Consider the following 22,242-nt stretch of genomic DNA (forward strand, 5'->3'; position numbering starts at 1 on the left):
TCAGTTCCCAGAAAATGAAGAACAAAAAATCCTATGGCCGTCTAGCCACTGTCTAGCTGCCACAGGACCGCACCCTTAATGCATGTATGTAAAATCATATTTGTATCTCTATCAGTTCACAATCAACACAGTCAGATAAGTCTTGCACTGCCACGCAACTTCCTTTCATTTCCGAATGTTGCTTTTGACACATTACTTCTTGAGAAATTATCAGACTCCTGCCCCCAAAATGGAGGATTGCTGGGGGACCTGAACAATGCGATATTTGATTACAGAAACATTGAGATGGAAGGAAACTGATGATCATAATCACTATCCTCATATACATACCTATTTCTAGTATAGAGTGAGTGCCAAAGACATCTACATGATTCAAGGGAGACTGGAAAGAAGAGGGGAAGGGCTGCGCTTAAAGGCGGCCAAAAAATAATTTTAGAGAGATGATTTTAGTTAGAAAATCCCATCAACATTAAATAAGACCATCAGTTTGAACATCAGTTTGAACATGAAGCAAAACTCACCCACCAAGACCCCTCCTCTCTCCTACGCCATCCCTTCTTCGTCCTTGCACCCCAAATCCAAGGACTGTATATGAATATTAAAAATATAAGCTGCTTTAACAAATTGAAAATAAAATGCAATAAATGACAAAGCTTGAAATATTTCATAATATTTTAATAAACCGGATTGAAGTTTTAGTGGTAGCACATGCCACCTGAGATATTTTCATCAAGGTAACTAGAAAGCCTACCTCCTCTGCTGCTGCTTCTGACAAAAGGCCTTCCTTCTGAGCACAGGTCACATGGAAATAAGCTCGGCACATCCCAGCATCACAACTAATGCACACGCCAGTTCTGGCAAAACGAGGATCTTCACAGAAACTGCATTCCTGCAGTAGATCAATGAGAGAGAGTGGGAAGAGAGAAGACTACAGAGTAAATATTACAAACAGGACCCAAGTATTAACTTTATATAATGCCTAAAAATGTCCTAGATGCATTCACAAACGTTTTAAAAGGCCCCACAACCTCAAGTATCTTGTTATCTAGAAGTCAAATGAGAAACAAAAAGAATGAAAGAAGGGAGAAAACTGGGAACAGAAAAATACAAATGGTAGTGCATTCAAATCAAACTACAGCTTTTCCCTGCCCTCAGCAAAAGTTTTCAAATAAATTGTTCCGCGCGCACACATACATGCACACACACCAACACGTTGGGTATTAGTTTATTTAGGACATTTTAATTAACAATTCTAGTCATCTTACAATAAGTGATAATACCTAAAACCCAAGAAGGCTATTAAGTGATACATACAAGACCACAGATACAGGAAAGACCTCATATTTAAACTGATGTTTTCCATGACTTCCTTTTATGAAGTTTCATATGCCACTGAAAAGTTTAAAAATCAATATGAGTGAAAAGCACAGTAGTGGAACCTTTTCAGAGAATCACATCTGAGCAAATTCAGGTTGACGCCAGACGAAGGCCTTCTTAAGAATTCACTCAAGGATTAACTGTTTGAAATCTCATATCCTCTCAAATCAGCATAATTTTGTCTGAAAGCCAAATCTTTTACAATAGACTGCCTTGCAGTTGGGACTGCCCTATTATTAGTACCTTTTTAACTGAAGTCCAGAGTAGAAATACAAGCTGAGTGTGTCTCCTTGGGCACATGGAATTAGTTCTGTAGTTCCTTATATCCCTATCCAGTGAGGATTCATCAGTAAAGGGAGATTATCTATGTTGACCTTCCATACATTTTGAGTGTTTAGTTGCTATGAATTGTAAAGGAAGCCAACCAAAGAAAGAAGTAACAGTCATGTAAGTTATCCTTAAATATATAATCATTTTAATATTACCTTAGCACCATATTTGGAATAGTTCATTTCTGTAAGTGTTACTGGTCGCAATTTGTCAATATCTCCAAATGCTACTCCTGGAACATAGAGCGCACAAACAATGTGGACCCATCTATAACAAAAGAGGGAAATCATTTACTGTATTTTCAGCAGAAAAGAGATACAAAAGAAGAAAAGAGTTTTGCCCCATTCACATAAAGAACACTGGCACAGCAGATTGTTCATATTTAAACCTTAAAAGAATAACAGAGAATAACAGTGTTCTCCTGACCCAATTATTAATGGCACCTCCTACAAATAAATCAAATATTAAAAAAACTTAATTTGAAGCAGAATAGCACAAGAATGTACTGGCTGTACTGGCTTTTTGTCATTAGTTTTATATCGTTTTAAATTTGACTGTATCAGGTGAATCCCAGGGGAGGGGGGAGGAACAGGATGCCCATACTGAAGTAATTTCAGACAGAGGGAGGTATGGCGTTGGGGGTTGGACATGTCAGGTAAGAGAAAGACAGGACAGATATTTAAAATCTGTCCCATCTTTCGGTCCTTCCACTATATCTCAAAATCTAGATTGCCCTATCAGCCCACCCACTGATCTGTTGCTGCTGCTTTTGAATGCCAGGTCGGTCCATAATAAAACAATTACTATCCATGACTTGATTGTGGATGAAGGGGCTGACCTGTGTGTGTGTCACTGAGACCTGGGTGGATGACCTGGGCAGGGTGGATTTGTCTCAGCTTTGTCCACCTGGGTACTCAGTGCAGCACCAACCTAGATTGGAAGGGGAGGGGGGAGGAGTTGTCGTCATCCATAAGGATTCCATCTCATGAGGAAACCCATCCATCCTAGCACCAGTTTTGAGGGTCTGTACCTCACGTTGGGCCAAAGAGACAGAACAGGTTGCTGCTGGTGTACCACCCACCCCACTGCCCAGCAGTCTCCCTGCCTGAGTTGGCTGAAGTGGTCTCAGAAGTGGTGCTGGAGAACCCTAGGACTGTGTTTCTGGGGGACTTCAACATCCATGCTGAGGCCATCCTGACAGGCCCACTTGGGACTTCATGGCAACCATGGGGCTGACTCAGTACGTCACTGGCCCGACACTTGTGGCAGGACATACCCTGGACCTGGTTTTTGCTGTTGGGTAGATGAGGGATGGTCAGGGGAGGGGGTCAACAACCCTGTTGTCATGGTCAGATAATTTCCTTGTGAAGTTTGGCTGGGTGGTAGCAGATCCTCCCTGCAGGGGCGGGAGACCAATTAAGATGGTTCACCCCCGGAGACTCATGGAATCCAATGGATTCCTGAATGCTCTGGGAGATTTTCTGGCTGACAGGGCTGGTAATTCGGTCGAGGCCTTGGTCTCACCATGGAATGGTGAGATGGGAAAGGCCATCGATACAATCGCTCCCAAGCGCCCATTCCAGTGCTGTGGAGCCTGTAATTCATGTTGGCTTACAGAAGATCTGTGGGCAATGAAACAGGCCAGATGACGGCTAGAGTGGAGGTGGCACAGGTCTCGGAGCAAGTACGATTGAAAATTAGCCAAGACTCTTCGTTGTACCTATTATGCAGTGAGGATGGCAAAAAAATCTTATTACACCTCTGTTATCTCATCCTCGAAATGTTGCCCAGCAGAATTGTTCTGAGTGATGACGAGCCTGTTGGGATCTGGCTTGGGCTCAGACAAATTGGGATTGTAACCCTCGGTCATTTGCTGAAATAAATTTGCTAAGCACTTTGAGGAGAAGGTCACTCGTATTTGCTCAGAACTTGACGCCACAGTTATCATAGAGTCTGGGGAGGTGTCCACTGTTCTGTCTGGTTGTGTTTCCTGGGGTCAGTTTCAGTTGTGCAGCCTGATGATGTGGACAAGACACTTTAATCAGTCCATCCCACCACATGTAAGCTTGACCCTTGCCCATCTTGGCTAATATGATCAAGCAGGGGTGGATTGATTGGGTGGGTCCAGGAGGTGGTAAATGCTTCACTCTGTCAGGGGGTGGTGCCTGCCACCTTGAAAGAGGTTGTAGTGCACCTTCTCCTGAAGAGGACCTCCCTGGGCCCAGAGGTATGGGAGAACTATCGCCCCATTGCTAATATCCCCTTTTGGAGCAAGGTGCTTGAGTGTGTGGTGGCTAGGCAGCTTCAGACATTCTTGGAGGAAACTGTTTATCTGGACCAATTTCAGTCTGGTTTCAGGCCAGGGTACGGCACTGAAATGGCCTTGGTTGCTCTGACCGATGACCTATTCTGGGTGAAAGACAGGGGAAGTGCTACACTGTTGATCTTCCTGGATCTCTCATTGGCTTTTGATACCATTAATCATGGTACCTTACCGGATCGGCTCTGCAGGATGGAAGTTGGGGGCACTGTGTTATAGTGGTTCCACACCTACTTGCAGGGCTGATTCCAGAGTTGTATTGGAGGATTCCTGTTCTACCCCATGGCTATTAAGCTGTGGGGTGCCACAGGGTTCTATTCTATCCCCCTATCTATATGAAGCTCTTGGGTGAGGTCATTAGGAGTTTGGGGGTGGGGTGTCACCAGTATGCTGATGATACTCAGCTGTATTTCTCCTTGTCGTAGGAGTTGGCTGAGGCGGTGAAGGTGCTGGACCAGTGCCTGGAGGCTATAATGGATGAGGGCCAATAAACTGAAGCTAAATCCTGAGAAAACAGAAGCTCTGTTGACTGGTGGTTCCCGAGTCCAGGAACTGGGTAAGCGACATGTCCTAGATGGGGTTGCACTCCCCTGAAGGAGCAGGTGTGTAGCTTGGGAATACTCCTAGATCCATTCCTGTCACTGGAGCCCCAGGTGGATGCTGCGGCTTGGAGTACTTGGGGCCAGCTTTGGCTGATCCGCCAGTTACGGCCTTTCCTGGACAGGGATAACCTAGCCACATGTTAGTACACGTGCTGGTAACTTCCCAATTAGACTACTGCAATACACTTTACGTGGGGCTGCCCCTGAAGACGACTCAGAAGTTGCGGCTAGTGCAAAATGCAGCAGCTAGACTGCTGACCGGAACATCTCATAAAGATCATATAACACTAGTTTCAGTGGAATTGCACTGGCTGCCAATAGGCTTCTGGTCGGAATTCAAGGTTCTGGTGATGACATTTAAAGCCCTAAGTGGCTTGGGACCTCAATATTTGAGGGAGCGCCTTTCCCTATATATGTGTCAGGGTGGAAACTGAGCCCATATAGCCCCAGAGCAGTTCTGATTCTGAGAAGGAACAGCAATCCGTGGGAGAGGAGCTCACTCATCTCTCACAAGCACAGCAGCTGGCAGAGATTCCTCCTGCCAGCATTCCTGGGAGAGATAGTGACCCTGGCAGTGAGATAGCGCTGGAGGGGGGCTTGCTGGACACTCAGCGCAGACGCAGGGAGCGATGACAGATGGAGGGCACTGAAAGGAGGCAAACCGCTCGTTTGGTGCTCAAACAACGGTCGCGTCCCGAGGACCCAAGGGAAAGAGGGGGGATCTCTCCACAGCCCATATGTTCAGAGTCTTCCCATGGTTCCCATTCAAACGGGGACCAAGCTGTCAGGAGCGCCCCAGCTGCCTCTTGCAGTCCCCTCCAATAGCCAACTCAGGACACAGATGATGAGGATTCCTTCTGAGGCTTTATAACTTTATGACTCTTTCAGAATACTAGTAGCTAGCGCCAAAGCAAGGAACAGCACTGGGGAAAGATAGCTGAGTGGCCTAAGCTCCAGGTAAGGCAGTTGGTCCCCGTTTGAAGGGGAACCATGGGAAGACTCTGAACTTATGGGCTGTGGAGAGATCCTCCCTCTTTCCCTTGGGTCCTCGGGACGCAGCCGTTGTTTGAGCGCCAAACGAGCGGTACACCTCCTTTCGGTGCCCTCCATCTGTCGTCGCTCCCTGCGTCTGCGCTGAGCGTCCAGAAAGCCCCCCTCCAGCACTCTCTCACTGCCAGGGTCACTATCTATCCCAGGAATGCTGGCAGGAGGAATCTCTGCCAGCTGCTGGGCTTGTGAGAGATGAGCAAGCTCCTCTCCCACGGATTGCTGTTCCTCCTCAGAATCAGACCTGCTCTGGGGCTCTATGGGGTCAGTTTCCACCCTGACAATATGCCTGCCCAAGGACTGAGATCTGCTGGAGGGGCCCTCCACTGCATCCCACCAGTGCAAGACATACAGTATGGTGGGACGTGGGAGAGGGCCTTCTTTGCTGTGGCACCCCGGTTGTGGAATGCCTTCCCCTTGGAGGCCTGATTGGCGCAGACACTGGTTTCATTTCGGCACCAAGTAAAAACTAGGGATGTACGAAACCACTTACCTGTTCGGTAAGTGGCATCTGCGGTGGGGGGGGAGGCGCTCCGTCCCTCCCCCCGGAATCCTCTCCAGCCGGCTCTGCTCTGTGGCGACTCCGCGGAGCTGCTGGCCGGGTGCATCCGCAGCCAGACATCCGGCTGCAGCAGGTCTGTGGACGCAAATGGCAGCCGGTGTAGTGGCTGCCATTTGCGTCCCTTCACTGTGCCGTGATAGGCTGTGTAAATATTTACGTAGCCTATCACAGCAAAAGCGGGGACGCAAATCTAAATTTGCGTAAATATAAATATTGCGTAAATATCTACGTAAATATTTACGTAGCCTATCATGGCTCAGCAAAGGGACACAAATGGTGGCCGGTGTAGTGACCGCCATTTGCGGCCGCAGCCCGGCAGTGGCCAGAGCCGCGGCCCGGTACGCTTCGTTTCGTGGGGCTTTTGCGGGGTGGTGGGGCGGGTTGCTCCGTTCCGCCACGGATTCCAGGGGGCCCAATTCACTGGAATCTGGCCTCCCTGGGATCCGTGGTGGAATTCTCTGACATCCCTAGTAAAAACATGGCTTTTTACCAAAGTGTTTGAGGGCTAAATGCATTCCTTAAAGTAGCACAGTATTTTAACTATTCTTTAATAGTTAAGAACTTTAACTAATAGTTAAGAACTATAACTTTAAGCATTCCTTAAAGTAGCATACTATTTTAATAAAGTAGCACACTGTTTTATTGCTTTAGATTTTAAATGGTATTAGCTTGTTTAACATGTTTTTAGCTGTTAAATTATTTGTTTTATACTGTTTAAATTGATTTTATTTGTACGGCACCCTGAGATCTTAATGATATAGGGTGGGATACAAATGTTTTAAATAAATAAATAAGAATGTAAATATATAGCAATAATGCAAACTTCGGCAATGTTGTAGATCTTCTCTTTGAATTCCTTAGACATGTATAATAAAGGTCCTATAACCTCCCAAAGAAACAGATCATGGTGGAGAAACACTATGCAGGACCACACTGTACAGCATGTTTCCATACACATATGCCCAGCCAGATAGGAAATTACATGTGCAAACAGGTACTCACTGATCCAAAAGCTGGGGCTGCACTAAATTAGCCTTTTACAAAAAGTTAAAATACAACAGCTCAACTGTTGGACAAGAGAAACTGGATTCATTCTCCCCTTCACAACAACAGTTGATGAGCAGGATTTTACCCAACAAAAAGCTACGAATGGCAGTCCCACTTGCTCCACATGTGCCATTTTAGATTAGGATAGGTGATACTTATAATGGGCTGGTTCACATGATCACTGTGGGTTAAACAAGCCATGGTGGCTTGTTCAAGCTGCAGCACATGCCAGACGCCTTTTGCTTATTCCCATGGGCTGTTGTTGGGTTGTTTAAGGGTTGTTTCCTCCTTCAACAAGCCATTCTGCCTGAGTTCAGACAACATGACAAGTTGCGCCCAGGCAGGTGACTGGGCAAATGGCCAGTCTTAAGCAAGCACCATAGCTTAAGCAAGCCATTGGTCCTGTGAACCAGGTCAATGTGTTGATTATATTTATTTTATGCATTTGATATAATTTATTAGGATTCTGAAGACAATCAGTTTACAGTAGCAGCTTATACATCTTTGCATAACATTGCCATCCCACCCCTCGCCTTGCATTTAGTTATTACTGCTTAATAACAAACTGTAACAACTGTAGTTATGACCTATACACACTTCTCATGCTCCCAACTGTTTTCCTATATGAAGGCCATTTTATCAGCTCTATGACTGATTGATTTAAGAATAACATTTTTAGGTGTTGTGTTTTGCTGAAATATCAAATTATTCACACACACACACGACCAAACGATTAGGTTCTTGACTAAGACAATTCAGTCTGTGCTTTTGAAATTCTAGAGGAGTTCCCTTTTTGTGAAACACCACTGATGTGTCGCACTAGGAACTATTTTACCAGAGAAACGGGTGGGAATAGTTGCCCATCTTCACATTATCTTCTATATTTTCTTTTTAAAAGCCAAGGTTTTGGCTGGAGATTTTTGATAGTAAGTTTTAATGCATCTTCCCCATTGCACCCTGCAGAGTTCAATATAAAGATACACATCTTCAACAAGCAGCTGCTTCTCAATTTAATTTGCCCAGTTTTTTCATGCTCCACTGGTGTATTAAATGCTGCTGCACTCTGTAGGAGTTTATCTATGATAAACCCAACAGCTGGCTGCTTGCTTCATACTGACCTTCTCAAAATGTTTTAGTACATGTCACACAAGTACTGTAGTATTACAGATTTAAACTGCCATTTCAGTATGATTGGCACACAAGTGTCTCATTTCCTTAACCACCTATGTGTGAACTCCATCCTGCATCTTTATTAAAACACACAGAAGTCAGTCAAGTTCCCAGCTGAGGCAGCTTCAGCTGCTTTTAATATCAGTGCCTAAATGTTTCCCTGCTCATTTGTTTAGCTGCACATGTTTGAGAACCTTGTAATTAAGACAAATTGGGTAATCAAAAAAGAATAATCTTTCATGTTACTTCCCCATCCATTTTGCTCTGAGCAAAGATGACAGATGCTGGTGATGGGGAAAAAACTGAACCAAAATAAAGACAATCATCTTATTCCAGATATTTAATTAATTTATTTCTATTTATATCCTGCCCTTCATAAAAAACCTCTCACAAGGCTGGATATAAAACAATATTAAAAACAGCAATAAAATTCAGGAAATAAGCATCATAGTAGCCAGCAAAACAGGAGATTTCATTATATTCACATCAGTGTTCATGAAACTGAGGAGTACATGCAGAAAGTAGATGTCTCAAATTAACCATCTCATTATCTACTCAGTCTCTCAGATGGAAAGATCAGAGGAAATCATCCCTCATTACAGAGATAATTTTAACAGGCTTAGTTAACAATCAGAGAATTTAAGTAAGAAAGGAAGGGTATGCAAATTTTGTTTGCAGCACATCATTTGGTGCCCTGGGCTTACAGGAGGTTTGATAACAGTTTGCAGAACACCATGTTAGCATCATATTAATACAAGTGGTGAACCACAACAAAATGTAGTAATGTATACCTAGCCCCTAACAGGATGACTCAGGGCTCCAGCCAGCCTGGAAAGGGATCCTCATAGCTCACTGGCGGAGGGGGGGGGGGAGTTCAGGAGGGGAGAAACAAAAAAATGGCATCATTTTTTCCTTCCCCTCCCTCCCGAAACCTTCCCCCACTGAATTGGAGCCCTTTACTACTATACAGACAAAAAGGGAGAAAGGAGTCTTTGCACTTTTCCCCTTTCTGAAACCTTCCTGTATAGCAGGGGTATGCAAATTGATGTCTTCCAGATGTTTTGGACTTCAATTCCCATCATCACTCACCATTGGCTATGCTAGCTAAGGCTGATGGGAGCTGTAGGCCAAAACATCTGGAGGGCCAAAGTTGCTCATTCTTACTATACAGAATGGAAAGAATGGAAAGCCAGTGTAGTGTAGCGGTGAGAGTGATGAGCTGGGAGATCCGGGTTCTAGTCCCCACTTGGCCATGGAAGCTCACTGGGTGACTTTGGGCCAGTCACAGACTCTCAGCCCAACCTACCTCACAGGGTTGTTGTTGTGAGGATAAAACGGAGAGGAGGAGGAAAATGTAAGCTGCCCTGGATTCCTTGCAAGAGGAAAAAAGGCGGGATTTAAATGCAGTAAATGAATGAAAATGAATTTTAACCTCCTCATGGCACAATCCTAGCTCCTGCCCTTCCAGGACACTAAGTTCTTAGGGGCTCAAGCAGGTCATCTCCCTCTCCATTTTTCTTATTTTCTTAACTGATAGCCTCAACATTCCATGGATCAACTGCCTCAACATTCTGTAGGCCCTGGGAGTTACTCAATATATTTCATTCATTCATTCATTCATTCATTCATTATCTTATGCATTGCTCTAGAGCTAAGGGTCCCTATAGGGCTATTTTAGTTTGCTATGATCTTTCAATTTACAAATTAATACTTCTGCTTCCCTAGGGAGTCCCCCCAGTATACAAAATCACTCCCTTATTTTTGGTAGTCCTCTTGGCTTCCAAATTGATAGACATGGATCCAACCAGCTCCAGTATTAGCTGGAGGGAACAAGTGGTACCTGCAACAAAATGTTGCACTGTATCTTCTGTCCTAATAGGAAAGATTCTGTTCAGGGTTCAAACATGGCATTTCACTTACCATCCCCCGGTTTTCTTTTCCAACTGACAATCACCATGGTTACTGAGTATGTTCGGTCCTCATTGGGCTGTGCTGCGGGGGGGGGGGTGTCCTCCCCTTCTAAAAACTTCTGCAGTACCTTTAAGTATTTTTTTAAAAAACCTGCTTTGTTTTTGTACTTCTGCAAACCTCAGGGCTCCTATGATCATGCTGATACCTCCTTCTTGTTTCTCAGTGGCCCCAGTTTGGCTCTATTTCTGTTGGCACACACCACCAGAGTTCACTATTATATGAAGCAATAATGATAAATTCTCTGTCTTAAGTACTTCCACACAGCTGGCTAAGAGATGTGCTTTCAAAAGTAAGTTTCATGGCAATCTTGATTCAATGTTTAATTTTTTTCTTATTAATGTATAGTCTGCCAATATGGCTCTAAAGAGTCCTCAGGGCAGCTTACAAAATAGGGTTTTTTTTGCACTTTGACTTGTTTCCAGAACAGAAAATTGACAAGCAGGATGCAGATGCCAAGATTCCTAAAATTGGAGTGCTATTCTTTTAAATGCAAACACTCAAATTACAGCCTACTGGCTGTGGTTTCAAATGCCAACATCATTTTCAATGGGAAGTGTTAAGTACAGCCAAATTCAAACAAATTTATGAATGGTTTAGGATTGCTGGGATTTCTGATTCACTATATTCTGGACAGTCTGAGCACAAAAGGAGAAATGGAACCACACTTAGTTTGACTGTGGGGAACGTCCTGCTGAGTTTCAGGGGTAGTGTGTTAATAATAGGAGCAATGAAATTCATTAAGCTTGAAAGCACCAGCACTATGGTTGGCAAGGTTAGTAATGCCTGGGCCAGATATATGTGCCTGTGCCTTGAATAGCTGTATAGCAACTTCCACAATTTTTGGAATCATTTTCATATACTTTAAAAAAATGTATCTAAGTGACCATTGACCTCAAAGGACAAAGTGTTTTGAAGTGGGGCATGATTTTCACATGTAAACATCTTCAAAGGAGTAATTTCCCAACAAATAAACTAGGTAGGCAAAAAAACTATGAGAGGACGATACAATGTCACAAAGTGAAAAATTTAATCATCCCTTAGACTGAGTGTGTAGAACAGAAAACTGTATCTTTAAGTGCCTGTTTAATCATCTTGCTGAGCATATCATAGTCCTATAGGATCCTACACAAGTTAATGCTGAGGATCCATTCACAAAGCCACAGTTATACCGGGCAGCCTCTGAAGTAGAAGTATCAACAGTGCTGTGATTCTCCTGTAGGAATCTGGCTATTTTTAAGTTGCTGCTGCTCAACAAAAGATAGAGAGAGAAGGTATGTCTGACTCCCCAGAATAGGCTTGGTGAAGAAGACACATTGTTAGAATTTATTGAGGAGCAACTTTCAGAGACCTATCCCACTGATGACAGCTCTCCTTAACCAACCTGCCAGCATCTGTCTCCTTGAAGATTCCATCTTGGTTGGGGCAGAGTTCACAGCTTGGGGAGACACCACATTTGCAGGCATCACAGAACCATGGTTCAGTGGAATTTTCTGAAGCAGAGCTCATAATAGAATCACTTTCACCATCAACACCATAACAACCTGGAACGATGGGAAAGGCAAAGAAATTAAACCAAAGGAAGGTTATATCAAGATAAGTATTTAGGAACGGAAGAGGTAGGAAAAGCAAGGGACCAGGAGGGCATCTGGTAGATTTCTTCCTTCCCAAGAACTGTCTTGGGTTATACAAGAGGCAGGAAAGGAAAGGAAGCAGGTGGCCGGGTGTACATATGCATCATCATAGCCTCAAATGGAGAGGACATGAAATAATGCCTGTTCTTTACCTTCCCCAGTAGCAAACTGGAGCATACCAAGAGTGGAAGAATGCTTTCTTTTCATATAAATACAAGTGCTACTTCTTCCTCCACTGTCAATCTTTGACTCACCAGAGAAGGCAAGCAAGCAGTGTGGGCAGCTACAAACAGCAGCCACCACCACTTACACTCTCCATCTATGAGCTGGACAGAAGAGAGTCGAGAAGGAAGAGTTGTTGCTGCTGCAGGTGGCAGTGCCAAGTGGTGGGCAGGGCGGTGCCTGAAGTCATCTTGCCATACCCCTCTCCAAACCTGGAGCTGACCCTGACAAGTATAATTTAACCAAAAGCAACTCATGCCTGTGAATGTGATTACAGTCATCAGGATTGCAGAGGCATTAATTAGCTCTACGTCTCTTCACGATTAGACCAGTAAACAATATCTACTGTGAGGAATGAATAAGACCACTGCTGCCACAAAGTACTGCCTAGAAGAACGTTTGGGCTAAAATAACTAGAATCAGAATGTCTTTGTATCTATGCTGAAAAATGCACAAATTGTATGGCTAAAATAATGCATCTCTCATTATGAAATTAATTTACACACTTTGTTCAGGTTGGAAAAACATCAGACTTCTCATTTTCCATTTTCAGGGGAGTGGGCAGATTACTAGGTGACCAAACAGGAAAGATGAGACTCACAGCATACAAGAGTTGCAATATGAGTATGTGATGCATGGTCACAAATCCATGACATTAACCCTTGCCACTTCCTTCCTTCCCAAAAACTGTCTGAGCTATATATTGGGTAAGTGGTAATTCTCAGAAGGAAAGGAGGTGGCCTGGTACCCTCAAACCACTGTTGCATTCATTCCCTTATATTTAAATTTATATTTACAGGCAGCTTTTCTGCCAGATGTCCCTCAAATCAGGTTGGATTGGAAAGAGCAAGAAATATAGGCAGTGTCTAAGGTTGTGTACAGAATACTTTTTTCAAAGACTTGAAGTCTTTGAGTTTGGGCTCTGGCCAAACTGTTTTTCAGGTTTTCAAAGATGCTATATATATTTGATCAGAGATGACAGAAGGATATCAACAAAAATATATCTGTGGCCACAAGACCTCTATCACACTACCTTCAGGTTTCTGAAAAAGTATTGTTTTTATGCAACCTTATTTATAAGTAGGTATAGAGGAAATCCCTACTCTGTGACCAATAAAAACTACGTTCTCATTTGTAAGCAGTAGCCATCTAAGGATGCCCAAATTTTTGCCTGCAAGTTGCTCCCTCTGCAAATGAAAGCTACATTTTTTAATCTCTGCAGGTGCTACCAAATGGCTCATTGGATTATATTTTGCAGTTATATGTGATTGTAACCCTGCAGAATCATAGACCCTCTCAGAGTCATTTTTAAAAACTTGTACATTTAAATGTACTTAACTTAAGAATGGTAAGATGTTAATTCAAAAGGCATCACAAAATGCTACAGTACTTCAGAGAAATTATTTTCTGCTTAAACAAACCATTGTTAGAATGGTGTTAGAATGACATCTAACTAACATAGTGAACAGCACCACCAGAAAACAATTTGGCCTGCTTTATAAAATGGAAAGCCCTGAAGGAGCAAGAGAGATCTTACCAAGATGGGACCAGTTATGTGAGTTTTCCAGAAAATTTTGAATTAGAAACTTTTGCAATGCAAATAATGTTAATTTGCATAGGGTCACTTGCATAGGAACATTTTCAGTTTATAGCAGAAAATGTTCTGATGCCTTAAAGCAGGTGTGAACCCAGTGAGGTACGCAGCGGGGGAGCTTCCAAACCACCTGCAACCCATGGCTTGTTGTAGGGGTTACAGAGTGGTTTGGAAGCCACCAATGTGCATCTCACTAGGTTTGGACAACATGACAACCTGCGCCATGGCGAGGGTAATTAGGGAAGTGGCAGGTGTGCAAGTGGCCTATGCGATGGCATCTTTTCTTCCACTGATCATCTGAACCCAGTAAATAGTATGTACTTCTCTAACACGGTTTAAATTTAAGATGAAAAGAAACAAAGGCACTGAAAATTGCTGACACACTAATACATTTTAGCAACCTAAAGAACTATGCATGATATGCTGACAACCACTCATCTAGTTCAACGGAGTTCAAATGTCTACGGTTGTTGGGGAACCTTCAGTTTCACTGTCACTATTTATTAGCTCCATTTCACTCTGACGCATAGGTGTTTCAATGACATATATGATAACCTCACATACTTGCTTGGGATAATCACCTGAAAAACAATTTCAAATTTGACACTGTCAAGCTTGCCTAATATTGTATTTGCAATTGGCATACACTGATTTTACTAATGAACTTATGGAATGGAAAATTTTCCACAGAAAAATAAAGCCTTAGAAAATTTTCCATCACACATCACTGGATGGGACTTGAAAGGCTCAATTCTGGAGAACAGGTTGCAGAGTGATGCCAGTTGCAACTCTTAAGAGCATGAATATTTTAGTATGTATGTACGATGTCAATACTAAAATAAACAAAGGAATATCAAAATATTTTAAGAAAACAGTACTATGTGTTTAATTCATAGCAACAAAGGACAATTGCCAGCAAGTGAATTAACTACATCTATATTGCATGCTATTATATGTACCAGACATTTTCTTTAGACACACTACAATCAGTACATCAGGAGAACTGACACCACAGCTGGAGGTACTCTGCTATTACAAACCAGTTAGCAGATCTTGGCACAAAAGCAGTTATACAACATGACAGGACAGAACTTAAGGATTTTATTTTTAAAAATGGGATTTCTCCACAGAAGGACATGTCTATCCATGAAGGAATATTTTAAACATTAATTATACTTCTTTTTTTAGATATAGTGAGCAAATTCTTCCCAAAGGACTGTAGGAATATTTGTCAACAAAATGTTGAGAAAGAAATGTTGTGTATATATATAACTAGCAAAATATCTATTATGATGGGGGGGGGGGTGTTGGAGCACCCAGAAAGAGGCTCTATATAGTGCAGAAACCATGGAAAGACTGATCTGTAAAAGTTTGGCCTTCCTTTCAATATCGGGAAGATTTTCTACCTACCACAAGTGTCCTCCACTTATAATGGAGATCAGAGCCAGTATCAGAGGTCAGCACCATCACTAAAATGGTAGCTGGTGCCACAGAGCTTGATGTGCCAGTTGGTGCATTGAAGGAATGTGAAGGAAAAAATGGGACTGCCTGGTGTTGGAGCCTACCGATTTAAACTCTCCGCAATGCCCCTGAGCAGCGACATGGTGTCATCCTGAAGTATCGCAGGAATCAGTTTCTTAGTCATCATCTAACCAAGAAAGGCAGAACACTGGAAAAAGTTTATATAGGATAGCAATACATCAAAGATAAAACTTTTAATTGCTATTTCCAGAGGGAAATATGATTGACTGGATCCAGGAGTTCTGTTAGCACGATTCCATTCATGGAATGTGGTACTCTAGGGTCTTGGCTCCTCCTTCCCCCAATGGAAAATCTGTTCCATGCAGGGGCTACAAGGGGAAAGTTGTCAAAAATCACCACCATACTTCTATTTGCAGAAGCCTCCACTGGATCCATGCTCCTTTTGTGAATTGAAAGGACACTTCCGTTAATCGAAGGACTCTTTCTGTTCGTGGAAGGGCATCTTTGGCTCTAACTTAATGGAATTATAAGTGACGATATTTTTACTTTTTCATTAGTTACATTATCATCTGGATGGCATTATACCTTAGGGCAGCCGACCCATTTAAATGACTTTCAAATGCACCCTGATAATATATTTTTGTGTTGATGAAGAGTATAAGCTGATCCATAACTTGTTTGTATTAATGACAGATCGGTTGCAGGCTATAAGAAATCTGGTTGCTATTTTCTGAACTTTGTATTTCTGGGGTAGCTGTTTGCAGTTCGCAATGTTTATTCAAGCTTTAATGCATAGGAAAGGTTTAGTTTATTTGGCTCTGGTTTGTGCATTACTGATAAATACTAATTGATATTGTGTTGTAATATTTGATTTTGCCTATTTTGTAATTAATTTGAAATATTATGTTAGTATTAGTGAAATGAGTTGTTAATTATTGTAATGACGTACTATTGTAATGATGTATTGGTATTTTTTTTGTTTTTGTACTGTTGTTCCGTTAGTTGCTTTGGACATTTTTTGTGGAAAAGCAGCATATAAATTAAATGATGATGAAATACTATACTCTGCTCAGCTTCTAAACTGGATTATAGTTAACTTTCATTTACAGTTTCTTAAATGCTTGGGGAACATCATAAATTTTATATAGAATGTTGTGGCAATTAAAAAAATCAGGTGGGAAGACACATTCATCCAAACATATATTCCCTTACAAAAGGAACATTATTAATATTATTATATTTATTTATATCCCGCCTTTTTCCCAATACTGGGACTCATAAAGTACATAATAATTTTTCATTTTCATTTATACCCCACTTCCCAAAGTAGGTTGTAATTAAATAGGACAAAATGCATACAAACAATAAAACTAGAAACAAAGATAAACAAATAAAAAATAACAGCTTTAATAAAGCAGTCCTTTCCCACTGCAGTTTAAAAACCTTCCTAAAAAGGAAAGTCTTGATCAGCCTTCTAAACACACAAAGGACATATAAAGGAAGTTACTGCACCAAATAGTGGGGCCTGAGGGCTGCACCTGCACATTGCCTCACACTGCAGAGAGCAGCATACAAGTGGCTGTTTTCTATTGTCTGATGCATGGAATTTGGCTGAAGGGAAACAACCATCTTGCCATTTGCTTTCCTTCAGCCTGGAATCTTAAAGGGGGTGGGTGTTGGGCTCAGACAGTGTACCTCCAATGTGAGTCTCACCCCGCCTCAACCCACAGGATCCGCAACGGATGCCAACACACATCTAGAGTTTTGTCCCTATACCTAGACTATGAAGTTTGACAAATTCCAGGTAAGCGGAAAGAATACTGTTAGGCCTGTATCCTGGGCTGAGAAAAGCACGTCCCTAGCAACATGCAGCGAGTTCAAATGGGAAATTTGTGACTAACTATCAGTAATCTATATTAAATCTGCTTGTTTTCTTGAGTTGCTCATCTTGTATCATGAGATACCAAAGTAGACAGTGTTTTGCTTCCACACTGTTCAGTGGAGGGGCAAGCACATCATCATCACCAACAAACAGTAATAACTATTATTAAAAAACATTTATACCCCACCTTTACCCCGCAAAAATGTTTGAGGTGGCTAATACATTTAAACCAACAAAAATAATATAAAGGTAAAAGAAAACAGCAAATACAGTTCAATTACAGAGACCTCATAAAGTTAAAGTTACGGACAGCACAGTTACAATAAAATATCTAGACAGTCAACCAAAACACACAACAAAAACAATGCAATCCTACTCATGTTTCTCAGAAATAAATACCACTGTGTTCAATGGGGCTTACTCCCTAGTAAATGTGTTTAGGGGTTCAGCCTAAAACTATTTTCTATAAACCTGAAAAGAAAGGAATTTCACACTTGGTAGAAAGTTAATAGGGAAAAGGGTGGGTGGGAAAACCACTTCCCTGCCCCCTCCCTTGCCACTTCATAGGCAGTGTGGATCGTCCCCGGGCTCTGCGCTTGGAAGAGCAGAGCAGGACAAAAGGGGGCGTTCCTGGGGACAGGGAGGGGTGAGGCATGCAGAAGTGCTGGTACGATGCTTCCTATGCGTCATCCGCACCCCTGCCCCGCTTCAAAGTCCAGTGGCTAGACTGCCAAAATCAGCTGTCTAGCCACAAATGCAGGGAAGATCCCCTCCATGCTCCGCCTGCCCTGCATTGGATAGGTGGTTGCCTCTGAGTTTGGAGGAGGCCTCCTATCTCAATAGGATTGTTCTCTAAATCTCTCATTATCCACAAGTCAAGAAACAGCAAACAACCAGTTGCAGAACTTTTTGCCACTGGAGTTTAAAAGCAGCTGCTCTTTAAAGTCGACAGTAACTGTATGAATGGACCACTGGCCTGATCAGGGTAAGACAAGCCCTTACACTTTAAGCTATGTCCTTTTTATTAAAACATGTGTTACTGTTGTATGATATTAGCTGACAATTATATAATTCATCAACTAAATCTGTGTACAAATTCACTCTACTTTATTAAGATAAAAGTAAAGCTGTATTGTTTCTTGCAAGTTGAAGACACAATAGAATTACCTTCGTGCACGGTGATTCCGCAGTTGTCGCACTGGATTATTTCATCAGCATCTTCACTATTATCCCCAAGACAAACACAGCAAATCATAATATGGTCCATTTTCTGGGAGCTCCAATTTTGAGATTTCTCAAGAATCAGCGAGTCCTATCATTGAAAAGTGAAAATGAACTCACTATATTGGAAGAGGTATTACAATGATTTGCACTTGTCTTGTGTTGGTAATTTATGTTATATTTTTATGTAAATGGCTTGGAGATCCTGAGATGTCAAGTGGTATAGAAGCAGCATAAATAAATATATTAGGCATATTTGCTAACTTGGTTCTCTAGTCCTTTTTCTTATCTATTGCTATTCCTATATGTGAACAGGTGGATGTGTGAATGATGGATTCATCACATCTATTTTGGCCCGAACACCCCAAGCCTTGTTGTTTCCCCTCTCACCCTTCTCCAGCTCCTCCTTACACCTAACATCCTCTTAATTGCTGCAAATCCTGCATAACATGTACCCTACGCAGCACACCCAAGCTGATGCAGAACAAATTATCCCAAACTCTTTCAGTCTCAGTCTTCTGAATCACCAGTTAGCTGGCTGAGGTGGGCTGAACTCCCCATCACAATCACCTTCATTATGTATTTCCTCTGTGTCTTTGCTATTTTTTCAGTATTAATATAGTACACTGGGTAGCCCTAGGCATGTCACTATCTCTCAGCCCAAGCTACCCCAGAGAGTTTATGTTATGCTAAAGTACCATTGTGAGCTTCTTGGAAGAAAAAGAGGATACAAATGGAATAAACAGTGCACTTCTATCAGATAATTCTTATGAAGTATGAAAGTAACTATTGAAGCAAACAGAAGTTACAAACATCACACTGCTGAAGATGTAGGTTTTCAATTAACATGCATATTTGTTATAGCAGAAAAGAAAGCAATTAATTGATTTCAAATACAATGGCCAGGTTCCCAAGAACTGTACCACTAGATCTATGAGCCAAAGGTTTATTTTGTTTTCCCCCAAAAAGCAGCCCCATGCCGCACAGCATTTTGAAGCTAAGGCAAATTTCAAATCCAGTTTGCAAGACTGCATGGGAATCAAGTGCTTAAAGAAAAAAAATCAGAAATTCCACTGGCTATGCAGAAGCGCTTGGGTATGCATAAAATAAGTATCTGTATTCCACAATGGTTGGATCCAGACTTAGTCATACTTAAGAGTACACCCATTGAAATCAACATTACTTACGTTAGCCATCAATCAGTCATGCATGAATCAAATAACATAAGGTTAGATCTAGATGAACATAACTAAAGCTATCTTCAGGGTTTCCAGGTTTGGGCTGAATTTTTCCTGCAACTTCCCCAATTTTCCTAAACTAAACCATTTTGGTTTCCCTAGGTTTCAGCCCCTGCTCCATTTTTATTCCTAAGACTATTATGAAGAAATGCCAGATTACTTAGGAAAAGCCAGTGATTCTTCTGGCTGACAGAACACGTAATAGTTTCAGCTCTAACATCTAAATATGGTTCTTAGAACAATCTAACTCCACGGCACAATCCTTATGCATGTCTACTCAGAAGTAAGGCCAATATATTCAATGGAACTTACTCCAAGGTAAGTAGTTATAGAGTGCAGCCTCAGTCAACATTTTGCTGCATGCTATAATGTTGTCCCATCATACAACCTCTTCTTTTGTATTAAGTAAATAAAAAATGAGAGCACGGAATGTTTTTAAGAACAATTTAAGTTGACTTTTCTCTTTGACAGTATTTAAGCATATAACTAATGTCAGGGATAATGATTCTTCACATCATACACCGCTGAGTCTTAGTTTGGAGGAAACCAGGATAAGGAATAAGGGGGAAAAAACTACAGTCTAATAATACCAGTTAAATACATTTGAAAAGTCTTGATCATTCCTTCTAATACTGATTGAAGTTTTAGTGTGACTGTGCAAATGTAGCCAAAACCACACCACCCATGCACAACAGGGAGGTATCATCAGAATCGGGGTAACCCCAAGGTTTGCCAGGGTATGAAAAAGCTTAAGAAAAAACCCTAAGGGTCAGGAACCCCAACAAAACAGCCCACTGATAGCTCAATGGCACAGAATATTGACGGACTGAGAGAACATGTAACTGGCAACTGAGTGGATGAAGGAATGGAATGGACTGGCTAGACAAGAAGGAAGACAGATTAAAGTATAGACAAACCCATCTCATTATTTGAATATGTCATTTCCTTGGTCACACTGAGAAACTAGTTTAAAATGTCCCTAGGGACTAAACTGAGAGTTGTTCATAAAATGGAGAAATCCAAGATTTTAATGTAGTTGTGACTGGGTACAAGTGTATCCCAACCACCAAAAAAACAAGGCTAAACCCCAAATGGAGAAAAACCTGGAGTGGCTGGAACCCTGAACAAAAATGCTCCATACCACATTTTGCTGCTGGCCCCACTTATCAATATCATAAATCATATCAACACAGCCATGCTATTTGTGATTGCAATGATCAAGTAATTTCATCATGTGATATTTACTTCTTATTGTATTTATTTACAAATTTACATCCCACCTGTCAGCATTAAAAGCTTCTACAGTGGCTTTATATCACATGGAAGTTTAAGTATTCTAGGTTTATTACCATGTGAATGGCTGCCTCTCTAATGGGTCCTCTAAATCCACCATTAGATACAGCCACACTCTGTAAGAATATCACACTACCTACTGAAGAATCAATAGTGCTGGCAGAGATCTAGTGGTTATCTTTGCCTCTCCAACCTGCTTTGGAATGATGAAAAGAAAAACATCCAGCTTTAGTAAAAGCTGCTGTTCATTGCTAGCGAAGGGATTAGCTGTAAAATCGGGAACTTTCGTTGTCATTTTCTGGAAAGGTGGTGTAAGTAGAGAGCGAGAATTACCAATAGCAAACCCATCCAAGGTTTTATTACTGAAAATGTGAAGCCAGTGGAAGCTCTGAGGCATTTGATGACTCCCTCTACAATTATGAAGGGGGTTAGAGTCAAAAGTCCATTGGAGAGAAAGGTGTTCCTAAAGACAAGAGCAGATCAGGACAAGGTGCAATCGCCCTCTACTGCTGATCAAGAAGCTTATGATATCACATGTTCAAAGAAAAAAAGTCACAAATTCTACTAGGCTAACACAAACTCCCAATCAATGACTCTTAACAAATGATTGCTGACTGGGATTAGGTTATGTTTTCAATGGAGGAAAGACTGGGGGTCCTAAATGAACCAACCTAAATGAACCAAGATATAAACGAAGGGCTGTATAACTTTCCCTACCAGCGAAAACAGCAACAAAGGCTTCAGCTGCTCACTGCCATTTTCCTGTGTCCTGGTTGCACATGGGAGTGAGAAGCTACGGAATGAACTCTGACAAGGGGTTACAGAGTCCACTGTCTCAGCTGGGAAGGAAGTGGCTTCATTGTATAAAAGTATGTTGGAGGGGCAACCCTTGGGATCAGGGGTTATTCTGAAAGGCAGATTTACTCCACAGCCTTCCAGCCGCCTGTCCTGACACTGAAAGGATGAGTCATCATCTGTTTGCCTTGGGGTGTTTCAGTAAGGTCACAGGGGTAAGCCATTCTAAATGGGTATTATCATGAAGACAAGTGGGCATTTTATCTTACAATATCCAATACTACTCTGGCATATGCAACCCTGGGGCTCAAAACAAGAAACCCCCCACAAAAGTCTAATACCTAAGGAATTAGCAGGACTTCTGGCACTTCCTTTGGCTCAAAATGAAAAGAAACCTAAGAAGCTACGTCTACTGTATTTTAGTAAGTGTTAGTTCATCAGGTTGGATGTCTATAGGA

General features: G+C 41.9%; 1 protein-coding gene across 39 annotated transcripts in view; it reads right to left on the minus strand.

The window, feature by feature from the left end:
- Positions 1-22,242, minus strand: part of PHF14 (PHD finger protein 14) — a 185,388-nt gene that overhangs the window by 143,483 nt on the left and 19,663 nt on the right. For all 39 annotated transcript variants that reach the window (XR_014792374.1, XR_014792373.1, XR_014792372.1 and 36 more), the window contains exons 4-7: positions 18,405-18,549; positions 11,808-11,967; positions 1,863-1,974; positions 752-889 (exon numbers count right to left, since the gene is read on the minus strand). Coding sequence is in view for 24 of the 39 variants with exons in the window: in XM_084858689.1 (XP_084714815.1) it covers positions 752-889; positions 1,863-1,974; positions 11,808-11,967; positions 18,405-18,549 (555 nt within the window). In the remaining 15 variants the exon portion in view is untranslated. The remainder of the gene's footprint in view (positions 1-751; positions 890-1,862; positions 1,975-11,807; positions 11,968-18,404; positions 18,550-22,242) is intronic.

Source organism: Heloderma suspectum, chromosome 5, assembly GCF_057233095.1.
Source record: "Heloderma suspectum isolate Gila_16-S chromosome 5, 16-S_ref, whole genome shotgun sequence".
Lineage (NCBI taxonomy): Eukaryota > Metazoa > Chordata > Lepidosauria > Squamata > Helodermatidae > Heloderma > Heloderma suspectum.